The 27,769-nt window shown below is 40.4% G+C and overlaps 1 protein-coding gene across 5 annotated transcripts in view; it reads right to left on the bottom strand.

Moving 5' to 3' along the window:
- Positions 1-27,769, bottom strand: part of tcf12 (transcription factor 12) — a 118,664-nt gene that overhangs the window by 1,430 nt on the left and 89,465 nt on the right. For 3 of the 5 annotated variants that reach the window (XM_081359012.1, XM_081359014.1, XM_081359015.1), the window contains 12 exons: positions 19,802-19,901; positions 18,019-18,158; positions 17,782-17,926; positions 17,149-17,219; positions 13,532-13,634; positions 8,706-8,779; positions 7,325-7,516; positions 3,628-3,742; positions 3,295-3,460; positions 2,812-3,044; positions 2,051-2,201; positions 1-1,265 (listed from right to left, as the gene is read on the bottom strand). The exon at positions 1-1,265 is cut by the window's left edge and continues 1,430 nt beyond it. In XM_081359012.1, the coding sequence (XP_081215138.1) occupies positions 2,059-2,201; positions 2,812-3,044; positions 3,295-3,460; positions 3,628-3,742; positions 7,325-7,516; positions 8,706-8,779; positions 13,532-13,634; positions 17,149-17,219; positions 17,782-17,926; positions 18,019-18,158; positions 19,802-19,901 (1,482 nt within the window). In that variant the 3' untranslated portion in view covers positions 1-1,265; positions 2,051-2,058. Of the gene's footprint in view, positions 1,266-2,050; positions 2,202-2,811; positions 3,045-3,294; positions 3,461-3,627; positions 3,743-7,324; positions 7,517-8,705; positions 8,780-13,492; positions 13,635-17,148; positions 17,220-17,781; positions 17,927-18,018; positions 18,159-19,801; positions 19,902-27,769 lie in introns of all 5 variants that reach the window. The other 2 variants (XM_081359011.1, XM_081359013.1) reach the window with 1 other exon arrangement.

Genomic DNA, 27,769 nt, shown 5'->3' on the forward strand with positions numbered 1-27,769 from the left:
AAACTTCAATTCAGGCCAGGTGAATTAATGGTCTTCGTTGTAAATCCAACTCTTTTCCAACAGTGCCGTGTCTCGCGGTATAACAGAGATTCCTCAGCACGGATGCCCTCGGCATAACCACGGCTGTTCCACCAAATAATGTAATGTCTGAATACAAATCAACTGTATCGGAAATACGTCTTCCTCTTTACCCATAATAACACTATATGGCGAAGGAATCAAAAGGACGAGACCGCGTCCCTTTTCCCGTTTAAGACACTAAGAAATATTCAGGGAATGCTGGGGTTTTGTAACGTTCTGCTTTCCGTATCTGCACTGCTCACGAATGAGTATAAACATGCCAGCTCGTGTTTGACCTTTGGCCTTTCAGTAAAGCCAGAGTTTGCCGTTCCACCATCGTCCTGGTCAAAAAACGCACAGGCTGATCCCATCTCGCCTCACCCGTAACTTTCTATCTGTGACAAAGACTCTGAGCTACGCTATCAACATACGTCATAAAGAATTAGGTAGTTTTGGTTTCTCATGCTGTCATTTGCGGAATGAATGTACGATAAATATAAATAATATATTACTTCTTTTTTTACTTTTTCTTTTTTAGAAACAGGGATCCTTGAGTCTTTGAACGTTCAAACACCATCAGATTCTTTTACAAAGGGCACGGAATTTGATCCGAATATATTAATCTCACGTTTGAGCCGAGCGGCCCATCCACAGAGCGACAGGAGAGAGAGGCTCACGACTCTGATGTGAAGGACAAACTGCAGATCTACTGAAACGCCACCAGATTCTCATAGCAATGTCAGAACTTTTCCCTTTAAACATAGACTTACAGCTCAGTAACATAATAAATAGGAAAAAAAACAAACAAACAAAGAAAAGAAAAGAAAAAAAATTGCTGTTACAATGCATTCGTCAATTCAGTTTAGGCACAAGGCAACTTCCACGTACAGGGTGGAGGGGGTGTCGACAGTCTCTGATTGTACAGATGCGGCACACGGCTTGCAGACAGCGATATGTGCTGAGGGGATTTTATGCTTGATTTTGTTTTTTCTCTGGTGGGCAGAAAGTTGCTTATCGATATGGGATGTCTTCACAGGGAGCTGGGCACTTGCCAGTTTTCTTCTATCTCAGGATTGCTTAACGGTGGAATTTTGCTTCGAGTGGTCTGTCTTTTCAAATTTGTGTCACAAACTGTGAGTCCTGTCCGCCCGTGGAAAGCAAGGTCACCGACTCTGTCTAACACACGCCATCGGGATCCATTTGATCTGAAAAGTGAGGGAAAGTTAAGGACATTGCTTATGACGCACTGACACTCAAATCGCATTCTCATGTGTATCGTGCATTAAAAAATTTATGTTTTCCAAAACTTAGGTTAAAGGGATAGTTCACCCAAAAATTAAAATTCTATCATCATTTTACTCACCCTCATGTCAATCCAAACCCATGAGACTTTTGTTCATCTTTGAAACACAAATGAAGAGATTTTTAATGAAGTCTATTACACCAAAACTTTAATGCTACAAAAAGTTTATAAAGACATCATAAACGTAATCCATATGAATTGAGCAGCTTAATCCAAGTTTTCCGAAGAGACGTGATCGCTTTATATAGTGAACAGATCAACACTCGTACATAGTGCACATCAAATATGCTTGAAGTGCCGTTTACTATTTTGGATGTTCAGTGATTACTTTAACAATGTCTTTATGAACTAACTGAAGTGTCAAAGTTTTGGTGGAATGGACTTTCAACGGAGGGACAGAAATCAGGTTTCATTAAAAATATCTTTGTGTTTTGAAAATAAACAAAAGTCTAATAGGTTTGGAGTCAATAATGACAGAATTTTCATTTTTGGATGAACTATCCCTTAAGACATCGGGTGCATTCACAATATAAATACTGTTCCAAAGGAAGGCAGGCAAGGATGCAGCTCACTAGGGTTTGGAACAGAGCTTGTGTCTAAGCAATAGCAAAGAAAAATCTTGCTCGTGGTGTCGTGTTTTAACCACCTGCCCGTTTCACATCTCTGTGTGGAGCTGATCGTGCTCACCTGGCTGTTCACAGATGGCCCATGGGGTTGGATGTGTCTGTGAGGCTCGGGTGCACAGGCGGGTGGGCTTGCTGGGGGTCACCTGAAACCCCTGACACCTTCTCCTCCTCCCTCCTCTTAAGGCAGGCTGCTTTGGGGTTTAGGTTCCTCTCTGCACACAGGAGCATTCACATTTTTGTTGAGTTTGTAAAGCAATAATATGTAGCGTTTATTGCCTTATATTAAAACCAGCTATTCTGCTGAACTGATTAACATAATTTAGCCCTGTTGCCAAGGGCCCAAGTAAAATATTACTGATAAATCCTTGTCTGACAGTGGAGATTACAGTGGAGAATCATTTCCCCTGATAATATTTAAGTAATCATGTCTTGTGTGTTTTCACAAAATGCCAGATTTGGATGATGGATGAGGTGGATATTTACAGTACCAACAATGCACTGTATGAAAAAAACAAAACTTGTCTTCAATCATTTGTCAACGATGAAGCAGCTCTTTATTGTGTGTGTAGCTTGTGAACAACTCTGTACTGCAGTTAAAGACAATATATCCACATAATACTGTCAAAAAAAGTACCAGCAATACTTTTTTGCTTCTGATAAAAGGCAAGAAATGCTCCTGGATGTAGTGTAGAATTAATTGCATTTGTTTTTTTACAGTTAACTTAGATTAATTTCCTAGATGAATCATGATTACGTATTTTAATTGACTGTCAGGCCTTATATAAACATGACATAATTGCATTATGCAGGACGGCGTCTGACCTCTAACTTGCTGTTCGAGGCTGAGAATGACGGCGACGGCCTGGTGAAGAATGAGCAGTTTGGTCTGGGGCTTCTCGCTCTTCAAGTGCAGCTGACACATGCGGCCCAGCTCTTTGAACGCCTCGTTGATGTCCCGGACTCGGAGCCTCTCGCGGGCGTTGTTGGCCATCCTCCGCTCGCGCTCGCGCTCCGCCTTCTGCTCGGGGTTCAGGTCCTCGTCTTCATTTACACTGCTGCAGAACAATTCACAGCTGTCAGACGAGATGGCGGGAACAATGTGGCCTCAACACCTGAACACTGCGTGTGTTGAAAATCTTCAAGTATTAAGGAGTAAAACTTCAGGCATAAAAAGTAAATCTAAGTGGTGTTTTATACTAATACTTAATGACTCTAGCTTATCTGAATATTCACTGTGTCTAAGGTCAATGCTGAAGTGTTGAAGGACACTTTTAGAGGGAGTGCTTTGATGAACGGTTGCCTTGCCTTGGTCGAGTGCTCCCCCGATTCTGTTTCATATCCCTTTTATCACTCTCGTCGTCTGATTTGAGGTCGTCTGAGGATTGGTTATCCTTCATGTCATCCTTTTCTTGATTTTCAACCTTCAGGTCCAGAGAAGGGGTAATGTGAGCGGCCAGGGCGCTAGCGATTCCTGTCACACACACATGCACTTGTTTTAATACTTGTATATAAATCATAACTGAAGAAGCATCTGAATTCTGAAGCTGGTAAATATGACCAATACATGTTAACAAGTGCCAAATGGACATTGAGCTGACAAAAACAAAACAATGAAGTGGTGCAAAAAAGCCTCCCAACCTCTGAACGTCTCTGCCTGGTGGTTGAGCTCCGAGCTGGAGGTGGGCCCAGCGCTGGCCTGCAGGCCGCCGTGGTTGTTGTTCAGGCTGACGGTCTCTTCGCGGTGAACAGAGCCCTGTCAGAACAGATCGCCATAAATACATGAGGCAGAGAACAGAGCAAAACATCAAGAGTCCCTCTGATCATGAAGCCATCTGATCAGTGGCGAGAAAACAAAAGTGATTTACATTAAATCGGGGAAGAGACAGATCTTGGACTTCAAAGCTGAGAGAGTCTCTGTTCCTACTGTAGAGTGTGACCTCTCCTCTGAAGAACTGAGTGGTGTTCACACTACAAAGAATGACCTTCACAGCCCCAAATTTTTGCTCAGAGACACGAGGCACTTCAGTCCTGAGTTCTGAATCTGTTCCACCAAAAAACACTCACGTTGTTTTCAATTTGGAAGCGTGTGTCTATATACTTTGAGAGGCAGGTTGATTGTAACATAACAGCGGACTGGATGCTGCACCATTTCAGACAAGATTTTATGGGTAGAGGTAGAAGGGAAGCGGCAAACGTCAGGACATCAACATGAAGTATTGTATACTCTATTGTTTTGAACACTGTTTGTATACACAGTGTTTTTATAGTATGCAATGTTTCTAAAAAACAAATTCATTTTAACTTTCTTTTTATAAAACAAAAACAATAAAAGTGGCGTTCTGGTGGGATCTGAAGGTCAAGTTTTACACTTGACATGAACTAGCCATTTTCAAATCTATCATTATTTGCTATTATTGTCGTACTACATATTAAATTACTACTTTAACTATTGGCAAGAATTGAGGAAGGCTGCAAAACAGTACAACAGTAGCCTAAAACAATGTCTACACTACCATTTAAAAGTTTGGGTTTGAAAAGACTTTTTAAAATGTTTTTGAAAGAAGTCTCTTACAGTATGCTTACCAAGGCGGCATTTATTTAATCAAATATGCATTAAAAAAGTAATATTGTGAAATTTCATTACAATTTAAAATAATACAGTTTTCCATTTTAATACAAGTTAAAAAGTAATTTATTCGTGTGATGGTAAAGATACATTTTCAGCTAATATTACCTAGGATCCTGTACTGCCTAAGTGATGTCAGCTATTTCATTTATAATTTTTTTGGGGGGGATGGAATTATTATTATTTTTTTTTTAATGGACACTCAACGAAATGGCTTATTCACATGTGGCAGCAAACAATCTGCCCTTTCATGCTGAACATCAAATGATAGTTTGACCAGCATTCGTCACTGGTAGCTTCCAAACACATGTGGATTTGATCAACGTCTTGCCATGCGATTAGCGACGCAGTGAAACCGCTGCACCCCCCTCTAAATCTCTTCCTTCCACCCCTGCCACAGTAGGCAGGAGCACATGTTCGCCCACGATCTAGGATCCACGGGATTGGGAGTTATGGAGAAGGAAGAGAAAGGAGCAGAAATGGGGGGGGGGGGTCTTTTCCTTCAGGAATGCGTTCCTAAGTCACTGTTGGCCTCTGTTAACCTCCATGCCGCCCAGGCCCGAACCCCTTCCCCCACTCTCTAATCTCAGCGCCACTCTCAACAGGTGTCCAAACAACTCTTTGTCTGTGGCAGAAGAGGGGCGGAGGAGGAGGGGTGCCACCCAAAGAAGGCGGCCATTTTCCTGTCTAGGCTTGATTACCATACAGCTGAGGAGCTCAGACACACACGACTAAAGCGTCAGATTTCCTGAGTTGTTAAGAAAGACGAGGGGAGGAAAAAGAAAAGAGGGGAGACAGAAAGAGAAAAGAGTGCGCCAAAATAAAAGCATGCTGGCTGTGCTGAATCAGGACCTTGTCTGGGTGTGTGTTTGGGTCGAGCCTGGAGCACAGAGCTCTGTTTGTGTGTGTATGAACACATAGTCCACTGACAGCAGTGTGACAGCTCCCGCGCAGACGAGAGGCTCTGTCACTCCGCTGCAATCTCCTCTCTGCCTGAATAAAACGCACCTCTGTTCATCATGACTGAAAACATAAGCTGTGGCGAGCCAAAAATTTGTGAACATCACTTTTGTCACTGTTGCAAACGAGAGCAATGAATTACCGCTTTAAATGCATAGCTCACCCAAAAATTTTCATTCTGTCATCATTTACTCCCCCTCATGTTATTCCAAACCTGTATGACTTTCTACTGTGGAACATGAAAGAAGATATTTTGAAAACCAAACCATTTTCGTGACCATTAACTTCCACTGTGACATTTCTCAAAATATCTTCTGTCATGTTCCACAGAACTTCACACAGGTTTGGTCTAAATAAAATTTTCAGTGACGCACATTGAGTTTGAAACTGCTGCATGATGTGACGCAATCACAGGCAATCAGAGGATATCTGATGTTTAAAAATCCTTTTTATGAATTACCATTGTGTCACATTACCTTGTCAATGCAAAACTGTTGCATGACATGACACAATTACAGTAAACAATATGATGTCTGATGTTTAATGTAGAGTTGGAGCTGGATTTTGGGCCAATGAGATTTCACATTGGGCGTTGCTCCTTCTTTGCAGAAATCAAACCAACAACTGACAGCATGTCCTTAAGCTTGTTTTCAATCAGCTTGTTACGACAAACTGTTTTTAAACATGAATTTACATGGAAATATAGCTTTTATTGTTTTATGCCACACTGGGTTAGGAACCAGTCTTGAAGTCTGTTTCATTTAGATTTTTTGAATGTGTTTCTTTTAGATTGAGGCTATTAAAAATGATTGGCACACATTGGGGCTTGTGTGAAGAGGGGAAGAAACTATAAAAAAGTTATTTATACAAAATGATTTTTCTAATTGTACATGCTGAAACTTGAGCCATCAATAAAAGCTTCACTAACATGTGATACAGCATTCCAGACATTTACTGCCTGTTTGAAACATTAAATGAGAACAGTGGATTGCTCATCAGGAAATGTCAGATCTTCGTGGTCAACTGGCCAAGGCTAAACTTTCCACTGTAGTGGTGGTCATTCACGAAAACAGTTTAGAGTTTTGCTTTACTTTGGACAAAAACAAAGAGGTCAGTGTGAGTTCATTTGAAAGTTGAAAGAAAATCCAAATGTTGTTTTGAATAAAGAAAAAAAGGCCATGATTATTTCCTACTATTGGGAAACCATAGGGAAACGCCTCCCTCGCTTGTTCCGTCCATTACAGCTGTGTGCAAATCTTTCTGTAAAAAGTGAATGAATGCCGTGGGATGGTGGGGGAGATACAGAGCGCTTCAGTTTCAGCGGGTCTCACATCACGCAGGTCCCCACAGCCCCAGTGAGCCACGGTGCGGAAATGTCTTCCAGACCGGCACTGATCTACTAGATTCTACTGTGACTGCTTTTCTCATTCAGCCTGAGGAACGCAGCTCGAGGATGGAGAACGAGCTTCGCTCCAGCCATTACGCTTATGGAAAGTATGTGGGTTTAAGTTAAACTGCTCTCAGTGGAAAATAGTTCAGTTTCAACACATGGCCAGGCCTTCATTTTAAACAGGTGGCTTAACTCTGTTTATTAGCCTATTTGGAGAGGCACAATGAAAAAACACATGCATTCTCTCCCTCTTGCCTGTAATAACTGTAAGAAACTTTGACCTCTAAAGAAACGAGACATTCAGGAAGGGTCTGAAACACATAAGCTAGTTTCCTTTGTGACAGTGAAGTTTTCCTTACCATTTGTGCTGTTCGGTTGGTGACCAATCCAGAAGCGGGGAAACTGGTGCCGATGGCTGAAATTGGCCCGTTGTGCGCTTGTCCCAACAGGCTGTGGATGTCGCTAGACAGGGCGGCAGTGGAGCCCACGGCGTGATTCCGCAGGACATGGATCGCATCGTCCAGCCTGTCCAGCCGGTCCTCCATCCGAGACTGGAATGAGCAATGAAGAACAAGAAGAGAGGGAGAGAAAGAGAAAACAACATAAGGTTCAATGAAAACAAACATCAACATAGACTTTGATGACATTCTCTTAAAGCAAAGGAACATTCCAAAACAAAGTAACAAGGAAAAAAAGTAAGAAATTAAGAGAAAAAGTGAAGGCTAAGACAGTTAAACAACATCTGTTGGAATAAACAAAAAATCAATGACAGTTTTCCACTAACTAACCGCAATATGGTGATTTTCATGTATTTTTATAATCAAAAGATCAATAAAAGATGAAATGGCAAACCAACAAAAGCACAAAACAGAAAAAGCATGGCCGAATCAAAGGAAAGCTGATGACTGAAAGGAAGAAAAGGACAGGAGATGATTGTCTGAAGAGCGGGAATACCTCGCAGACATCCTTTAAGAAGGACATGGCATCCTGCAGATGCTCATGAAGCTGCTGGTGCACACGATTTTTCTACAGTCACACAGGAAGAGGAGAGACACGTACAGTGAGAGATGAGACCGAAAGAGAAGCAAGCAGAGTTTACGAGAGATCGGCAGAGAAAACGGGCAGAGCATCGAAGTGCAGCTTCAAGTGCCGAGATCACGGTACTTGTTCATTTGACTAATTATGATGAACCATGGTTCGCTCTGGCGATCACAGCTCATTTCCTGTTTCCTGGAGGTGCCGCTGCTCATGGACGGTCAATAAAAATGCACTTGCAGCTGGCATACAAAGCATTAGAGTAAATATTTATCTACACTCCATTATGTGAATGTATGACGTGGGAAGGAAAGTGTGCGTTTCTGTAAACTGATCTCCTGTTGTGGCTCAGTTCCCCAGTCAGCCCTGGAATCCCGCGGCAGTGGTTGAACGCAGCAGCTGCCAGCACCCCACCCCCCATCACACACCCTAACCAATCCCTAACCACCCCACCTTCACATACCCCGGCCAATCTCCATCCACCCCGGACAAGAAAGGACAGATGGCAGGAGACACGCCCCAAGGGATGGGTATTGTTCGGTCCACACGGCCCCCTCCCCGTCCCGCTTCTGACATTTGTCAGCCAGGAATGTCCATGTAAAGCTACCCCCTGCCCTCCAGGAGCAAGTCATCTACTGACACAGTGTCCATTAAAAAGTGCTCAGTGCCAGGGGGAGGGGAGGAAGAGATGGAGGGCACTCTTACCAGAGAGTGGAGGGAGTTCTCGTAGTTCGGGGAGGAAGGTGCTTGTCCAGCCGCGCGGGGCCACTGAGTTGTACCTGTGGATGGAGGCAGAGGAGCTTTTTAGTCACATGACACATAACAACAAGCAGGCTTCATTACAACAGGTGAAAAAGACCGAGCAATGAACCAGTTTTTCATGCAACGCACATGGTCTTTACCAATAGAGTCTGATTCATGAACAAATGACTCATGATTTGATTCTTTTAATGAATTCACAGGTTATCAGTTGAGGAGCACTTTTGCTGTAACAAATGGCATTTAACTAAAATGCATGTTTTAGCATTTTGTCCATTTAGCATGTAGTACACATGGTACAATGCACTGATGCACATTCACAATAGACTAAAACTCATTTCCTATCCTGGCTGATTCCAGCTATTCTCAATGTGAGCTGTTTTCCTCTAGGTCTCCAGACACATCATTTCCTACGACTGGGTCATATCCTGCAATGTGAGAAGGGTATGAGGACGACCCTTACACGCATACATACACAAACCAGTGCTGAGGGACATCTCCTACTTCCTCTTATAAATGAAGTCATGACTAAAAAAGCTTGGGAGAACAATGCAGGACCCCGATAAAGGCGATGACTTGGACCCTGAGTGTCTTCCCTTGACTCTAATACTGCATGAGCTCAATAGAGGAGCTCGATATTCTAGACGTAACAGGATGAGACTGTGACACTCTCTTAGATCTCAACTCGCACAAACAAACTACCGGACGGTGAGCAGAGATGTGACCAATCTCATGTCAGATGGCGTCAGGGAAAAGAAAAAGCACTGTTTTGCCACATTACTCAAGTAGCAGCAAAAGATTTCATTTGGCTGGGCCACATTCTCAGCCCCAGACTCAATGTTTCACTTTTTTTCTTTCAAAATTCACTCCATCACTGGAAGAATTCAGTGAATGTGTTTTTGTTCTGTGGAAGTGTGTGAGGCTGGAAAGGACTATAATGAGGATGTAAATGACTCTGGTCTGGTCTTGGTCTAAATGTGCTGATTTTGACTGGCCATAAATCAACACCGTTTCAAAAGAATGCACATCTGCTAATCACAAATCAAAACTCTGGTAGTGGGGGTCGCCTTCACTCCCAAGTCTACTTCACTCCAACTGGCAAACAATGCACTGCAAAAAGTCTTGCGTGAAGGCTATGGTGTACAATAAAACAGGTCAAGTACTCTTTATGTAGCATGACCCAAAGGAAGCCTATTGGCTTATTTACATTAATCAGTTCAGGAAGGAGATCAGCGGTCTCCGTCCTTCAGTCTGACTCCACCAGGAAGAGACCCAACCATTGACCCTAGCTGTTTTGTTGACATCATCAGAGATTTCCTATTTTTCCGGTTGTTATACTGTAAGTGTTGCGACGGGCCAGGTGTGGTCACATTCGTCTGGCTCTGCCTGCGTTACGAAAATCTTCGAAAGTCAGTGAATGCAAAGATAATTTCACCTATTGTGTTACTTGAAGTTGTTTAGGTAAAGAATTTCCAACCATTCGTCCTCCCTAAAGCAGCTCTAATTTGAAGGAATTTGCTTAAAACTCTCAGAAGCAGACTTTCATTAAGGGCCTATTAAAAATGACTTTGTGGCTACGTGAAGAAATTGCAGCGTTTAATAAGGCTTCCTCACCGGCGGCCAGCTTGACAAATGAGCGTGGGCCTGTGCGGCACTCCACACTTGGTGCTGGGGTCTAATTGGCTGGTGTGGGCAGAAGAGACCCGGCTATGAGCGGGTCTAATGGCTGAGTTTAAGTTTAATCCGGAGAAACAGATGGATGTGCTTTGGCTTAATCATAACATCATGAAACAATGTGCACCAACGTCAAAGAACAGCCTAATCAAAAAACTTAAATCAAAAAATAAATAAAAGGCCCCAGATATCAAAGGGGACTTTGACTGCCTGCTTGTGAGTGTAAATCAATTTAATGATGTGATAAAACTGCAGGCAGAGAGAATGACAATAAGTGTGCCAAATGTGACTAAATACTACCAAAATACCTATATTTTGGCCAGGCCAATTAATCAGTAAATATCTGAGGCCAGTTGCAAAACCTTAGCCACTATGTTAAGAATGTGTCGTAAGAACTAGTTTGACCAACTAGCAGTCAGTTGACCAATAAGCCATTTATGCAAATTGCCACTGGTGAATGTGTTATATATATATATATATATATATATATATATATATATATATATATATATATAAAAAAAAATGTTTAAAACAAATTTCATACATTTATAATACTGAGTAAAATAAAATTTACATTTCCTTTTAAATTATTTTATAAATACACTACAAATCACCACAAAGTTTGGGGTTAGATTTTTTTTTTTAAGTTAATTATTTTATTCAGCATAAACATGATAAAAAGTGACACTAAAGACTTTTAAATTGTTACAAAAAAAAAATCTTTCAAATAAATGCGTTCTTTTGAACTTACTTTTCATCAAAGACTTCAGAAAACATCTATCGGTTTCTACAAAAAAATATTAGGCAGCAAAACTGTTTTCAAAACTGCTAAGAAATGTTTACAATGATTTCTGAAGGATCATGTGACACTGAAGACTGGAGAAATGATGCTGAAAATTCAGCTTTGCCATCACAAGAATAAATTATATTTTAAAATATATTAACAGAAAACAGTTATTTTAAATTGTAATGATAAATCACAGTATTACAATTTTTACTGTATATATGATCAAATAAATGCAGCCTTGGTGAGCATAAGAAACGTCTTTCAAAAGCATAAAAAAAAATCTTACCAACCCTAAACATTTGAACAGTAGTGTACATTAATAAAAAAAATACTAATAAAAAAAAAAAACACATTAAAACAAAAAATAAGCACATTATTTACATATATAAATGGGCTACATGTATATTATAATTGTTTTTTGGCAAAATATTAAGCAATTCTTTAAATAATAAAGCATAAGATAAGGTGTGCTAGGGTAAGAGGAAGTGACATTGTAAGGTACAGGCTGCTAAGTGGAGATGAAGGCTGTCTCTGAGCTGAGTCATCCTCTCTCTCCCTTCCTCTCAGTCAGTCATGCTAATAAATGAGGATCTCTGCAGGCCGGTCTGTCATGGGCAACAGCTGTGTGAGGAACAGGGCAACAGCTGAAGCTAAGGAGCGGGACAGACACCGACACAGCTGTGACCACTATATCAATGAACACACACAACTGCCCACTCACTGAAACAACCGGCGGCGAAACTGCCATTTGTAGCAACTAGTATCTCCGTCTGTCTCTCTGAGCTTAAACATTTTTTTTTTTTTATGTAAAATGACTGTGCATCAGTCTTGTAAGACGCAGATAAAATCTTCACAGTAGTTGGTTATCTATCCACCCCTAACCAGGGCATAACTCCCACGACACAATCTTTAATCTCTGCAGCTGAGGGACGGTGTGTTTATACTCATTTACGTGAAGAGAACGGAGCTCGCCGTGTGTGTAGCTACATCGCGCCAGTGTGACATTGAGACAGGGAAGGAGCTGACAGTGAAGAACAGACCACTATGATTGTTCATTAGACAAGGGCTTATTCCAGAATCTCAGATCAATGTTTTTTAACAGATCATGTTTACATATGCAATGTTAACATATACAAGACTACACTATTATGATTGTCCATAAATTAAATCAAAATGACGGCCTTCTTGCCTATTCTGAATGATAAACCAAACAACATGTTAAGAATGTGAATTGTGTTGAGGGTCTGTCTAAATGTGCGAAATGAGTTTCAGCCTGTGCAGCGGCCCCAAAAAGAATATGACTTTTTAATGGATGTTTTACATAAACCAGCAATTAAAAAGAGCAGACAGAATACAAGAATGTGTCCTGTGTGAACAGCCCATTAGTATGTATAATTCAGACTGACTGACAAACTCGACTTGTAAAATGTATTGCTGTGTAGACTGTAGGTCAGTGATAAGATTATGTCCAATTATATGGAAATAAAACACAATATATTAAATAAAACAATACTGTTATAATGTACACTACCAGTCGATAAGATTTTTAAATGTTTTTGAAAGAAGTCTCTTTTGTTCATTAAGGCTGCATTTATTTGATCAAACATTACAACAGTAAAAACAGTAATACTGTGAAATATTATAACTATTTAAAATAACTTTTCTATTTTATTATATTTAAAATGTAAATTATTGATAAGTGTCATGTTCGAAAAATGTTATGCATCCTTTCTGATTAAAAGTATACATTTCTTACTTAAAAATCTTACTGACCCCAAACTTTTCAACAGTAGTGTACATTTAATAATTTAGTCATCTGCCACAATACTGTATTTGCATTATCCTCATTGGACGGCTTCTCAAAGATTTGATTAATCTGCATACCATGTAATTAAAACTATTCCTGTAAAGATTAATAGATTCACAGCCCTATTAAAATATATGAATGCATTAGATGGGGGGAAAAAAATAGTAAAACAAATAAGCATTTACTTTTGAAAATGTAGCAAGCAAAAGGACACTGACTAGCACAAAATTAAAACAAATTTATATTGTTGGTCAAATTATAATTACTGGTCAAATTTAATGGAAAATGTCCATTCTTGCTTTAGGACTGAATAAATGACAAGGAATTACAAAAGTGATTTCAGATATTTTGTTATACGATCCACACATTCATACATTTTGAGGGCCACTGCGTGACGGCCCAGTGAGGGTGTGGTTTATGGAGTGGATGTGTGTGTGGGGTCAGAGAGGCAGACTGGTGCTCTACCTGCCCTTCCTGTGGGGCCGCTGGCCGTCACCACTGTACCTGCTGTGGCAGCGCCAGCCTGAGCCGTCAGAGGAGAGGGAGAGCCCACTGGAGTGGAGGGGTTTGAGGGGAAGCTACTGCTGGTGTGGTCAGGAGAATAAATCTGCAAACAAGAGCGAGAGAAAGAAAGAGATCAGTCTGTGAGGTAGCACACTCAACCTTTTAAACATGCAACCTGTCGTTTCCCTCTGCGGCTTTACGGCTGCGGTTAGCATCCCTCAGTCTGTGCTCAGCCAAAATGGGCTCATCAATTCTGCTGATTTTACAAGCAGAGCAGCAGTAAAGTAAAAAAAAAAAAAAAAATGCTCACAGAATACATATGGGCTTTTAACAGCCTATGCCTCCCTTTACAATGTCTGCAGAAAAAAACAACCCCTCCTGCACTCTAAATGCTGTGTGACACCTGCAGTCCAGCCTTTCTGACACATCTGTGGTTGTTATTAAGTCAAAGCCTGCGCCCGCGCCACACACCCGCTGCATGTCACACATCAAAAGTGAAACCACATGAGCACACAAGATCAGAAACCCTGAAAGAGAGCGGGAAAAATGGCTAAACAAACAACGGTGGTAATAATTCACATTAGAGGTAGACAAAATGTCCAAACTCTTACAGCACGGTGACAGTATATCACAATTGGTTTATATTAAATGTTTTATATATTACATAACCATGTAGTAATGTTTTATTTAATTATTTTTTGCTCTATTTATACCTGCCATAAACCAAAACAGTGAGAGTATATATCACAATTGTTTTATATCAAATGTTTTATACATAACATAACCACGTAGTAATGTCTGTTTTATTATTTTATATTTTTACTGATATATAACTGGGTTGCAGACGTATACCAAAAGATAATATTATTAAGAAATTAATCCCGTCTTTAAAAAATGCTTCACATTATGTCACACCTGCGTAAACAGATTTAAAGCAGTTGCATTAACACAAAACATGACTGGACGAGCAACATATAATATAAAACATTGGTTAATACATTTCTATGAGAATACACTATCATACAGCCAGGCCCTAATTCAGATCACCCTCAAATTCTGCTTACATGGCGCCCGTAACGTCACTTCTAATACATAATAGGGAGGAGATGGAATAGAGAAAGCAGCTGGATGATGCAGAGAAAGAGAGAGAAAAGACATGGTCATTAATCTCTCTTTTTGGAGCTCATTAGAGTGAATGAGTCTGGCCCGTGGCTGTGTGGAAAAGGGCGTCTCAGGCTCATCTTCAGTTATGGATGAGAGGTAATAAAGCCGCTCCCTGCCTGCCCAATAAACAGCGGCTGAGACGGGCACAGTCCTGCCCACATCACAATAAACTAACCGATGCCTTCGCCTCATTGTGCAACACTGCTGGTAGTTTTTTTCCCCCCACCTGACTGATGTTGTTTAAGCGAGCATCCTATCTTTTTCAGATATTTTTGTCTGAAAAGGGATTTTTTGGATAAGCCAAATGTCAAATGAAAGTAAACATTCAAGCCATGCTCTGCATTCTGCTAAAATGGTTTTTGGTTCCATAATGGAAACCACTATGAAATATTCAGGTTTTGATCCCAATTATCTGGAAGGATTTCAGAAAAACAGCTATAAAGTTGTGGGCCATCACTTGCTGGGGATCATGAAGTCCATTTGACTTAAAAACACATCAAAATGCGGATACTATCATTATTAATCTTCTTATTAAATCCTGAATGCCACACTTTTGTGTTTCAATCAACTCTGCAAATCCTGCCTGAGGCTTTAGTACATTCATCTCTCAGAGTAGACCGAGAGAGAGAGAAAGAGACAGAGGGGGCAAGTGATTATAGAGTGAGAGTGATATACAGAGAGATACAAAGAAAGAAATACTCTGTGATATTAACAGATATTGAAGATGTGTGTAATATACAATGCTTTTATATAGCATTTTTATTATTCAGTGCACATTTATTCTTCACAAATTAAATGATCAGCATAATAATTTTAGTGAAAAGTTGACTAGGAAATGAATATGAATTTCACAATGTCTTCGTATTTGATTTGTCTATCTTCCACTTTAGCAGCATAAACTCCACAAGTTAATTTTAAACCTGATGATCATGTTCTGCGTCTGCACAAAGAGTCACATGATCAGTGTCAAAAATGTACTTATTTAATTAGTGCCGCAGTGTTGAAACTGAAATATTAGCATTGCTTTGTTTTTAAGCTGTCAAAATCCTAAACCTTTTTTTTTCCCATGTTATCTCTAGACTTTTGGATCAAACTGTATGTTTCATGAGAGTTGTATCTAGATGATTCTTAACTGTTCACCAGCAAAACACAGAATCTGATCCATCATAATCGCGCCATGCAAGCGTCCGTCCCCTCCGCCCTCGTGCTTCAAGACCTCTTACGGTTGCTGACCTAATGAGTGAAAGCGAGCCATTTGGAGTGTCCTGGCTGACTGCTGTATCTCTAGTGTAACACCACTCATTTTACAAACAACAAACGGATCTCCGCCCCCTCATCAGTCACGCTGCTCTCCGCCAGCGGGGGCCCAATGAGCACAAACCATCCAAAAGGAACCTAAACAAAAGTGGCACAATGGACGGCCTGCAGAGCTGAGCCGCAGCAGTTAGGTCGTTTCCCCCTCCCCTCGTCCCTCCACCCCAGCCCGACCGTGTCCGTTTCACCGCAGCTTTATCATGCTAATAGAATTGAGTCTGCAAATACAAAAAGACTTAATTTGTGATTATCTTTCAGCCGCACTGTCTTGTGTTTGTTTGTGTGCCAGAGTGTGCTCCCGTAGCCTCACCCACAGTATCTTATTACATTTTTTCTTCTTTTCTTTCTTTTACCCAATCAAAGAGCAGCGATTTTAGGCATCTAATTCCGCAGACGACGAGGGCGCTATAACCGTTCCAACATTAAAAGGTTATAAAAAGCTTGTCCTTGTCCTCAGCCGAGAGGTGAGTCTACGGCTCCCGTCCAAAACAGTGCTGAATCAGTCCAGATGTGTTCCTACTTTAAAAAAAAAGTCTTGTTGTGACTTACTGTAGGATAAGCAAGTCTGCAGGATTTTTTTAGGAGCTAAATAAGTCTTTAAGTTAAGCTCGGCAAGTTTTAGAGGTTATTGTAAGCTCCAGTTTCAGGGACACATTAGGAACTCGCACGAACGCCAGCACTCATTATCCAAACCAATGAATAATCCACAGGCTTTTATGTACAGCTCCTTTTCTTGTATACTGTGAGATTAAGAGCACAATTATCCGGGCTTAGGTCCAGAAACATCCACAAACAGATCCTCTGACCTTATTCAATCTCTTAACCTTCTGCACTGCTACTAATACCCAGCCTAAGAGCACAAGTCCTGTCCTTTAAAGAATTAACTGCACCATTATGTCGGGTAATCTCGCCCACGTCTACAACACGAAGATCCCGAAAGCAAGTTGGACAACATGGGGTATGTTTACGACGCCTGAAACCGTATACCACTCAGTAGTTAAAATAATAACGCAATGTCTTTAATCCATTCCTCGGTCTGTGAAAGACGGAGGGATGTATGTGGAGGGAAGGAAATCCCTGTTCTCTGCAATGGTTAATGCATGGATTAATCGGTCTGGTTGAATGGAGAAGGATCTCACCGAAGCTAGGGCTTTTCCCAGCGCGTCTCCAGTCTGAGAGCTTCCAGTGGCATTCCCTCGGTTGGCAGCAGCTACAAAGACCACACAGAGATACGGCATTCACATCAGAACAGAGCTGACAGAGACATTAGCGTCATGCATTCTTTATAGGCGAGTAGCAGCTGGTGCTAGGTGTGTGACCTGATCGATCTAAAAAAGTGATGATTATAAACAATAACTTTTCAACAATCTTTGGGGATATTTCAAAAATATTTGGGTGAAAAAAATTACTGATGTATATATTTTGTATATGGCATAACAAAATAAATTTTTTAATTAATAATTATATATTTATTTTTATATATATATACACACACACATATATACATACACACACACATATATATATATATGTGTGTGTGTGTGTATATATATATATATATATATATATATATATATATATATATATATATATATATATATACATACATACATACATATATACATACACAAGGATGCTTTTTTTTTTGCAAAAGCAGAAATATTGTGAAATATCACTACAGTTTAAGAAAACTATTTAAAATGTCAATTATTCCTGTGAAATATTTCCTAAGAATGATAAATCATAATTGTGATGTGTGCAGGACAACGTACCCATGACTCCCTCTGCGGTGTTGACAGGTGGGGTGTGAGACGCGGTGACGAAGGGTGAGCTGCTGGCACTGCTGCGGTGGAAGCTGGACATGGGTGGCAGGCTTGCGTTGATGTCTGTGGGAGACACCGAGTGTGGCGGGTAGTTCTGTGACAGAGAGAGAACATTTTTAGCTTTATGAACACGATTATACTACATAAAAGGTTTGCATTTGATCTGAACCCATAAAGCGTTCTCACCAGGCGGTCGTGTGAGTGCAGGTTGCTGTAGTTTCCAGACTGTGGCATGTGAGATGAAGATCCTCCCAGCATTCCCCCATAGCCTGGCTGGCTGATCCCATTGGACGAGTTCCAAGGGTCAGGGGAATTGTGGGTCCCATCTGATTATGCAACAAACGATAAAATTTGAACATTAAAGCATTGGGAATATCTTCGTTTTCTAGTTTTAATATGAGTTACTTTGTAACTTCTTGCCAAGGAAGGTTTAAACTGTGAGCGAGACCGAGGTGACAGTAATGTAATAAATAATGCTGATAAACAAGGACAAACACAACACACAGTTTGATATGTGAGCCGAAGCCTGACCCCCGCACTCCTTATTTTGGATAGAGGATGTCAAACAGACCGGCCTCTCTTTAAGTCTGCTTTTACACTTGAATCTGAGCCAAGCGCTGAGCGCAGCTGAGATAACATTCAGCCAGCCGCTGCTCACTTGCTTCCGCCTCAATTTTTAAAGGAGAAATTCCTCACAGTCCAAAACACACGGCTGGAAATGGCCACATAATTTTTATCTGTCCTGATTGGCAAAGCTGGAATACGCATGGTTGGTTTACTATTTAAGTCTGTGAAGTCGGTAGCATGATAGGCAGTGACTGAAATATAAAGAGAAGGCTTCCCAATTGTGAAAAAATAAAAATAAAAATAAAAAATCAAGGTTTAATGTGTGGGTTAGAGGAAGGAACGTACCAGAAGTTGTTTAGTGTTTGAAAATATTGATAAAACGAAAGTTGACTGGAAGAAGATTTGGCTTTAGAATTACTAAACGATGCGAGTATAAATTACATGTACATGCGAGACCAGTTAATGAACTCAGTCCATATTACAACTTTGGATGACTAGTTGACTAGTTTCTGGGATGCATAGGATGTTCTAGTTTCTGTGACACTGTGTTTTTAATAAGATTTATTCGGTCTTTGGCAAGTATACTCTATGCAAGTACATGAACGCAAATGCGTCTAGCTATGAAAGCTCAATTTCATGCGTTATGAAATATGTCAGACCACAATGTAAAGCTTTAGCGATAATATCATTTCGTATTCTCTTTCAGTTGTCCTGCACCTGAAATATGCCTATTTCCCTACTATACAGTAGGTGAAAAACAATACATAAAGAGAGTAGTATGTCTGAATTCACAGTATTCATAAAACAGTAGGCAAAAAATACCAAGATCATGTACTATTTCCGCTGAGATTCTGAAGTGCGCATTTAATGAACACTTTACGATCCCAGTAAAGTGACGCAAATGACGCTGTAGGTCACATGACAAAGCCAACATGGCAGATGTAGTACATTCTAATTTCATTCATACTATATAGAACATAATTTTATGTTTGTTTCTCATCAAATGTAATATCTATTTAGACACAGTATGCAATTGTAGACACGCTGTTCAATTAAATGATGATAAAACAGTTTGTTAACAAGTTAGTTAAAATCAATACATGTATAGCTAGCTACCTGATTGATAACAGCTAGTTTGACAGCAAACACACATTTGAGGGTATGTCTATTGCCCACTTGGGGTTAATTACCGCCACAGTAATGCAAGAATGCATGCGATATACAACAAAACTGTGTTTGTATACAACAAAACTGTGTGTTTGCAATGCTTTGGCCAAGCATTCATGTATGTACTTGCATATTTGTATAAAGTATGTTTCTGGCCTTAAAAAAAAAAAAAAAAAAAAAGACTTAATTACAAAGTAAATGATAAAATAGTGATAAAAAAATGATTGTGACTGACCGAAGAAAGTGCTTGCGAACATACTGCCGGGGGGTTTGGGGGACGGGTAGGATGGAGAGTCTCTGTTGAAGTCTTCTGAGCTGGGAGATGGTGCATACACCTGCAAAAAGAAAAACAAAATCAGGCATCATGACCAAGAACAAGTTCTTACAGACAGGTGTGAGGGAACGTAGGCTGCTGTTTTCATATCTACTATAAACAGAGCGACTACCGTACAGACAAGCTCATGTCACCAAGCGTATCCTCATATCCTCGGCCTAATTCACACATACCACGAAACCTGACTGCATAATACAACACAAACAATGCGATGCAATGCAACGCATATGGCCAATTTACAAATTCTTTGTAGTAACAGATGGCTAATTTAGAAGTCTTCTAAAAAAAGGGAGGATTATCTGCTGTGTAGTGCGCGCTTCAGCGCTTAATTGTAATATAATGACGACGACATGCACGCCCGCCGAACAAAAGGATCAAAACAAATGAATTAATATGCAAGGGCGTGAGGGTGCATATGTGTTTGTGTTTACGCAAGTGTATTTTAGGAGCTTTGGGGTTGGACAGGGTCGGGCCAGCGGGGCAGTGGTTACAGCTGCAGAAGTGCCCATTCCAGCAGAGGAGGATCAAAGACATGAGGCTACAGCCCAGTAATGTGGCTCTCCCAGTTCATCTGCACCAGATGGGACAAAACCTCTCAGAGGGAGAGAGAAAACACTAGCATGTATGACATGGAAAAGAACGCTAGGTAAACATGTTGAAGAGAGTCTCGCTCATCGTCAGTCATTGAGTGAGACAGACTCTCTCAGGTCTTCACTGTCAGGTGTCCTCGTCACCTGCCGTTTAAATTCTGCACTGTCACGTCTGTAAGAACCAATCCTCGTAACGAAGAGCAGATGTGCAGCCCAATGTGTTTCAAGTTACTTCAAGTTAAACACAATCTCTCAACATCACAGCAACTTTTACTTTAAATAGAATAAAATCACACCACATGATATAATGTTAGAGCTCTGTAAGAAAGACTAGATCTTTTAAACAAGGCAAAGAGGCAAAAGAGACATAAGTAAATGTATAGTAAATATATAAATATATAGGAAAATATACAAATATTTGCTCTGACAATAACAATATAGTTGTATTACAATTCTTTACTAAATGACATAATACATAAAACTCTGAAATTAGTCTAAATTAGTTTAACTTAACTTTAATAATTAATTCATAATGAATTCATAATTATTTACACCAAATCCAATCAATGTGACTTTTATCTTTGTTGATGCTCACAGCATCTACCATTTAATAATTAAATCATATCTGTGTGCCAAGATCTAAATTCAACTCTTTACTAAATGACATAATACATCATAAAATCTGAAATTTGTCAAAATTCGTTTTGATTTGATTACATTTATTTATGTATTATTTATTCAGAATTAGTTACACTCTAGTTAAATATTGACCAAAACAACAGAATTCATTCTGATACATTCATTATTTTTATTAATGCATAACTATTAACCAAAACAACACAATTGTAAGATAACCTGTACATTCATGACAACAAATTTGACTTAAAAATGTGCGATAATAATACACTAACTTTATTAAGAAGTAAGAAATGAACATGAAATACACTGGAAATTATTGTAGAAGTAATTATAATCAAATATTAATTGCATTGAATTTCCATTGTCAGATCCCCCTACTCATTAATATTTCAGATGTACGCAAAGATCCCCTTCATCACACACACACAAACACACGGCTGCAGCATGTCATGACACACTCTGCATTACGATCAACATCTAAAGCCTTTCAGTCAGCTTAGCCAGCTGTGTGCGGCCGGGCACCTTGCTGAGGCGGCAGTACAGGCCCATGTGATTGGCAGTGAGTGTGTTCATAAGCTGCGACGGGCTCCCGTGGGTGTGCAGGCGCACACATGTGACCCGGGTGCTGGAAGTCCCCTGGTGATCTCAGGTTAGGGCGGCGTGGGAGAGGGCCCTTTGTCTCCGCCTCACGGCTCAATGGGCAGCATATGGCAGCGGATAATGCTAATTGTCTGCTTTACCCCGAGCTAACCAGCCGACCCGTTAATAAACCTTCCAAAACACCGGCGCCCCGCTCCACCACCAGGATAGAGAATGAAAGAAAGCACGAGAGAAAGAGCAAAGGAAACGCTTCCTTTGACCAGAGCTTTAATTAGGAAGCTGTCAGTTATTCACGACCCTCTGATCTAAACACCCACGTTTACATCTTTTCCCTTTTTTAAATACTGAACATGGAATTAAACTGTGGAAATAAATTAGTTAATAGAGGTGTATATTTGGAGTTCCCATACTTTTTTTTTAACCAATACATTTCCAAGACTTTTCCAGATAATTATAAGATTATAAAATACTTCAACTAAAATAATTTCTAGAGACTGCAAGGAGAGAGAAAAAAAAAAAAGAAGACTATATTCACTTTTACATGACTCTATTTTTAAATACATTTTTTAGGGCAGCAACCCTGTATACATTTCCAAAATCACTAAATTCATTTCCATCTGTCATTAAAATGTAGTCACGAACAAAAAGCAATATAAATAGTATTTTTTTATTCAATTCCTGTGTGAGTAAATGGAGACGAAGGCTCACGCTGATGAGTGAAATGAGTTTTTCCTCTCCTTTCTTGCCTGTCACACCTTCCTTTGATCTGAAAACCACATCCATCACAACAACACACGGAAAAACCACTAAACTGTCAACATATGGATAAGCCCAATGACAACAGTGAGAGAGGCAGGGAATAGAGAGAAAGAGAGAAAGAAATGATTATAGAGGGAGGAAAAAAAGGCAGAACAACAGAATAACCCACAAGGACGGGTTCAGAGCAGAGGGACCGCGAGTGACAAGAAAATATCCTGCCTCTGCATGTCATTTGTTTGGAGTCGGATCGCAGCCCGAGGGCCTTCCTTTTCAACTCCCATCTAACACACTTATCAAGGCGAAAAGGCACGCTACTCGCGCACAATGAGCCCCTATTGAACACAGCAGCTCTGTCCTGAAGGGACACGTTTTGACTTTTAAAGCCAAGTCTGTCTACAAAGAGCAGACGGTAAAAGTTTGAAACTTAAAAGCATTTTGTTCCTTACAGATACAGGTGGAAGCCTTTCGAGAGGAGAAAAACAACACGATGGTCTGCTTTGAACAACTACAGACGGTGCTGACTCATTATGCAAACTTTCAACCAGAACAAAACCTTCAAAAAGGCGAAAAAAAAAAAAAAGAGCACTAAGCACTATTTTTCAGCAGAAGGCCCTATAAATCTTAAAGGAAAAGCTACCACCTTAGACAAACACTTAGAAATACGTGAATTAACAGCAGAGAGGAAATAAAATACTTCACACGTCATAAACTGACCCAATCAAAGCCGGGGAGGCCGCTTGCCCTCCAGGGCCCGGCCATAAAATTATTGGTACCAGCCTGACATTCAAACAAATCAATGTGACTTTTATCTTTGTTGATGCTCACAGCATCTGACATTTAATAAATAAATGATATCTGTGTGCCAAGATATAAATAAAGCAACACAAGGAAGGGTTTATTGGGCATTTACCCACTGCTTTGGATCATAAAGCTCAACTCTGACCCGAGTGAGCCACATGCTCCTCATTTTCTCTTTCCTCCCAGCCTGCATTACAAGGCTGGAAATACTTAATATAAAAACATCAAAGTGAGCTTTGTGGTGCAGGAACAAAGAGATCTGTCATAATGGCCTACGAGGAAAGCTAACTCTGGACTCTGTCAGGTGACCTCAAAAGAAGTGAAAACACAGGCTGGGGTCTCACTTTGTCCCCGGAAACGAGATTGGAAATTTAAGAAAGTTGTGCAAACATGATTGCTGCCACCCTTGTGAAAAGCAGCATGAATATTGAGAACAACATAAAACATTTAATAAGCAAGCTCTTATGAAGCGGGTAACGGATCATTCTTAAATCCAGCGAACAGATGGAGAAATCTCCAGAGCCCCACACAGACAGAGAGAGAAAGACATCAGGGAAATCTACAGGAAACTTTTTCCTCTCTACTTTGCATTGTCTGGGGAGCAGCGACTCACTTTTAAGGAACTAGGTGGAGCATTCTAGCCCCCTCCCCTCCCCTCCCCTCCCCTCCCCTCCCCTCGCCTCGCCTCGCCCACCCCCACCCAACAACTCATGTTTACTTGGCCATCTAAATGAGGACATACCATAGATATTGTTTTTATATAGCTAATTATATATACTACAATCTGACAATAACCTGAATAATAATATAATTACAATAATATTACAATAATATTATTATAAATTATATAACAATAATAAAAGTAAAAAATTATATTTTTTTGCTAAACGAGTAAATCCCCAAAAAGTTGGGTTTTTTTTGTGTCATTTTTATCTATCATATTGGAATAAATTTGTCTCAAAACTATGTCCTATAAACTATAACTAAACCCACCCACACATTGTGTTATCCAGCTGAGGCAAGGTCATACCAGACTTTCTTACAAATTATATAATTTTCATTCTTTTTCTTGGGAGGTCATTCCTAAAGGTAAGCTTTATCAGATTTTGCCATCTTTTCAGAAACTATTTAAGGAAAGCCAGTCGTGAGAAACAAGTGCAGGTTCAAGTGTAACATCTCTTCTTTCTCGTTCACATTCACAGCTAGTGATAATTGATGTAGTTTGTCTAACTATATGAATCATTTTTACCTTTCAGGTCATTCCCAAAGAAAAGTTTAATCAGGTTTTTCTATCCTTTCCGAAACTATTCAAGTAAACCCAAACGCCCACTCATGAGGCACAAGAGCAGGTTCGAGTCGCCACCTCCTCTGTCTCACGAGCCCGTACCACCAATCCAATCATCAAGCACCTGACAAACGCTCGGCACACACGCACACGAGCGTTCACACGGACAGCCACATGCAGACAGGCAAACAGGCATCGTGAGAGGCACACAGAAATCAAAGGGCCTGTGGTGGAGAGCTTTAGGAGTCCCATCAGGATTCCTGTATTGAGAAGAATGCCTGGCTGATTAAAAACAGATGGAGGAACAGCGATGCTGCTGCTCTGAGCTCAATCTGCAAACAGGAAAGTCAAACCTCAACAGACAGACTCTCTTCCTTAATCACTCCCAGACTCCCACTTGTTATTATTGTGAGCCCGTCTCAGCGCTCAGCAAAGCGGACGCTCAGAGCTGATGGTGAGACACAAGCTCAGCATCAGTCACACACAACTTGCCAACACCAAATAATCTTCCAAAATAAGTGCCTTTTTATCAAGAAAAAAGAGACTTGCAGATGTGACAGTTTGTCACTAAAACATTTATATTTCAGATACTCAGTCTAATTTTTAAACTCTCTACAGCAGTTAAAATCAGGGTAACAACTCACACTTCTTAAACAGCAAATGAAAGTAAATGTTGACCTAGCTCAGACTGAGGTAATGGAAACACAGTCAGCAGTCACACACACACACACACACACACACACACACACACACACACACACGGGCAAAGCCGAGAGCAACGAGACCCTCAACTCAGTTTCAACACACTGAACTGACACGGCTCACCACTCCATTAAACCCGACAGCCCACCGTGCACATGAAAAACATGTTTACTTGCACACATTTCCTCTAGGGAGAGAAGGCACTCACCGATTTTCCGTTGTAGTAATACATGCTGCCCATTCCAGGCACGGGGTAGGCGCAATACATGATAAAAGCCTCAGAGATGCTGGGAAAGACGTGGAGCCAGATACAGAGGATCTCTTTTCACCAACCCGCTCAGTGCACATACATCCACTCGCTGCACAAGGGACTAATTCCTTCAGTGCTGGCCCCCTACACATGGATCTACTCACAGACAACTTATGCAAAGCAGGACCGTACCAACTCAGCCGGCAGAGAGGGGGGAGGGCTTATGGGAAGAGGAGGAGGAGGAGGAGGACGACGACGGACCAATACCCAGAGCTCGGCTCCCCTAAAGCCTCATAAGTGCTGAGGCTAAGAGAGGAGGGGGAGATGGAGGATAAAGAGCGAGGGAGGGCCAGAAAACAAATGAGTAAGTGGATTGACTTGTACTTTAAAAAAAGAGACAGAAAGGAAATTAGAATGGTGGATTTTTCGTGCGAATGAGGGCCGAGCAAAACACTGAAATGACTAGTTATGTTCATTTACCTGTTGATTCTTGTCTGTTCTTTTACAGAAAATGAAATAAAAAAAACTAAACTGATATACTTCAGAGGTGCACACAAACACACACACTGGTCTAAATCCCTAGCTGATTAATCTTTTGTTTAGTGATTATTGTTTTTATTTTATGGAGGGGTAGGATTGAGGATATGGAGAGGATTTACGCACTACATCAATAATCTTATAAATGAAAAAAATAATAAAAAAAAGACGTTTTAGGGATAACTGTTTAATATAATATAATATATAAAAATATATATATTAATACTTAACATAAAAAGTGACAGTCCTGAAAAAATGTATAACGGTTTCCTCATATATCAAGCAGCACAACTGTTTTCTACTTTGAAAATGTATTAAAGTAGATAAGTTACAATAAATTTTAATACTATTTCAGAATATTACTGTATTTTCAATCAAATAAATGCAGCATTGGAGCATTCGTGACTTTCACACAAAAAAATCTTAATGACACCATACTTTTCAACAGTAAGTTTTATCTTATTCATCATAATATATTGATATTAATGTATGCTTTTGAGTTTCACGCCACGCACTTGTTTGCCCTTAACCAAGTCTGGTGCTGAAAGTTGCGACCTGTGGCTGTTGTTTTAATAGTCCCCCACAGTGGCGTGACAGCAAACACAGAGAGCTGTTGAACACATCCAACAGCTGCAGAGGGGCCGAGCCTGACGTCAAGACCCGAGAGCAATGACGCTCCATTTCCTCAGACGTCCCCTCCTCTCGCTCGCATTGTACCCAGCGCTCCCCTTCACGGGCCTCTTGCCCATAGACCAAGGCGGCGGTAGGGTACACAACCCAAATGACAGGCGCACTGGGGGTGGAAGAAGAAAATGAGGGGAAGGAAGGGAAATGCAAGGGTGGAAGTGGAAGGGAGGCAAAAGCAACAGGCTGGACACAGTCATTGAGAATGAATGGACAGGGGTGCAAAAATAGACGGGGAGGCCAAGGTCGTCCACGTGCTGTGAACACGCTGACCTGTAGTGGCATCGGTCTCTTTAAAGCCCACTCCAGCCCACTCCACTACGGGCCCTTTCATGTCTGTCACTGCAGGCTTCCCAGTCCAAACACCATCCTCCCTCGGACCATCCACAACATTATTGTTATGGAAAGATGAAAGCCTTCCCAGAAAACGATACTTTATTATGCTTTCCCCTCTAATTCTATTATTATTTATTCTCTTTTCTTCTCTGAGTGAGACTCTTAAATGTGTGCAAGGTGGTTGAGATCGACAGGCTGTTACCACTTTAAACCTGGAGCCGTTTCAATTCGATTCTTTAGGAGGGAGATGGCCATGATGGAGGAATGCTTGAAAGCTCCATAAAACAAATCCAGATAAAGAATGCACTGCTGGGAGGAAAAGATCACGGAAAAAATAATGAAAGAGACAAATGAAAAGGGACAGAAATGAAATCACAAATCACGGACACATGTCCGGAGAGTTCACAACGCATGTTTGCTTTGTTCTCGCAAGATTTCCACACAGCTGCCACACATAACTTCATTATGGTCATCACCACTGTGAATATAACCAATCACGGGTGAGTTTTGTTGGACATTTACTTGAACAAGGTTGGTCACATTTACTGTAGTTACTAAGGCAAAGCGACTTTTGCCTTAACCAGCCAGAAGCGCAACAGGAAACTTATTTCAGTTTATATATAAATGAAAAAATTTATATATATAAACATTTTCATTATTTTTTGAATTTATTTATTTAAAAAAATCTA

The sequence above is a fragment of the Scardinius erythrophthalmus genome, assembly GCF_964197995.2.
Source record: "Scardinius erythrophthalmus genome assembly, chromosome: 2".
NCBI lineage: Eukaryota > Metazoa > Chordata > Actinopteri > Cypriniformes > Leuciscidae > Scardinius > Scardinius erythrophthalmus.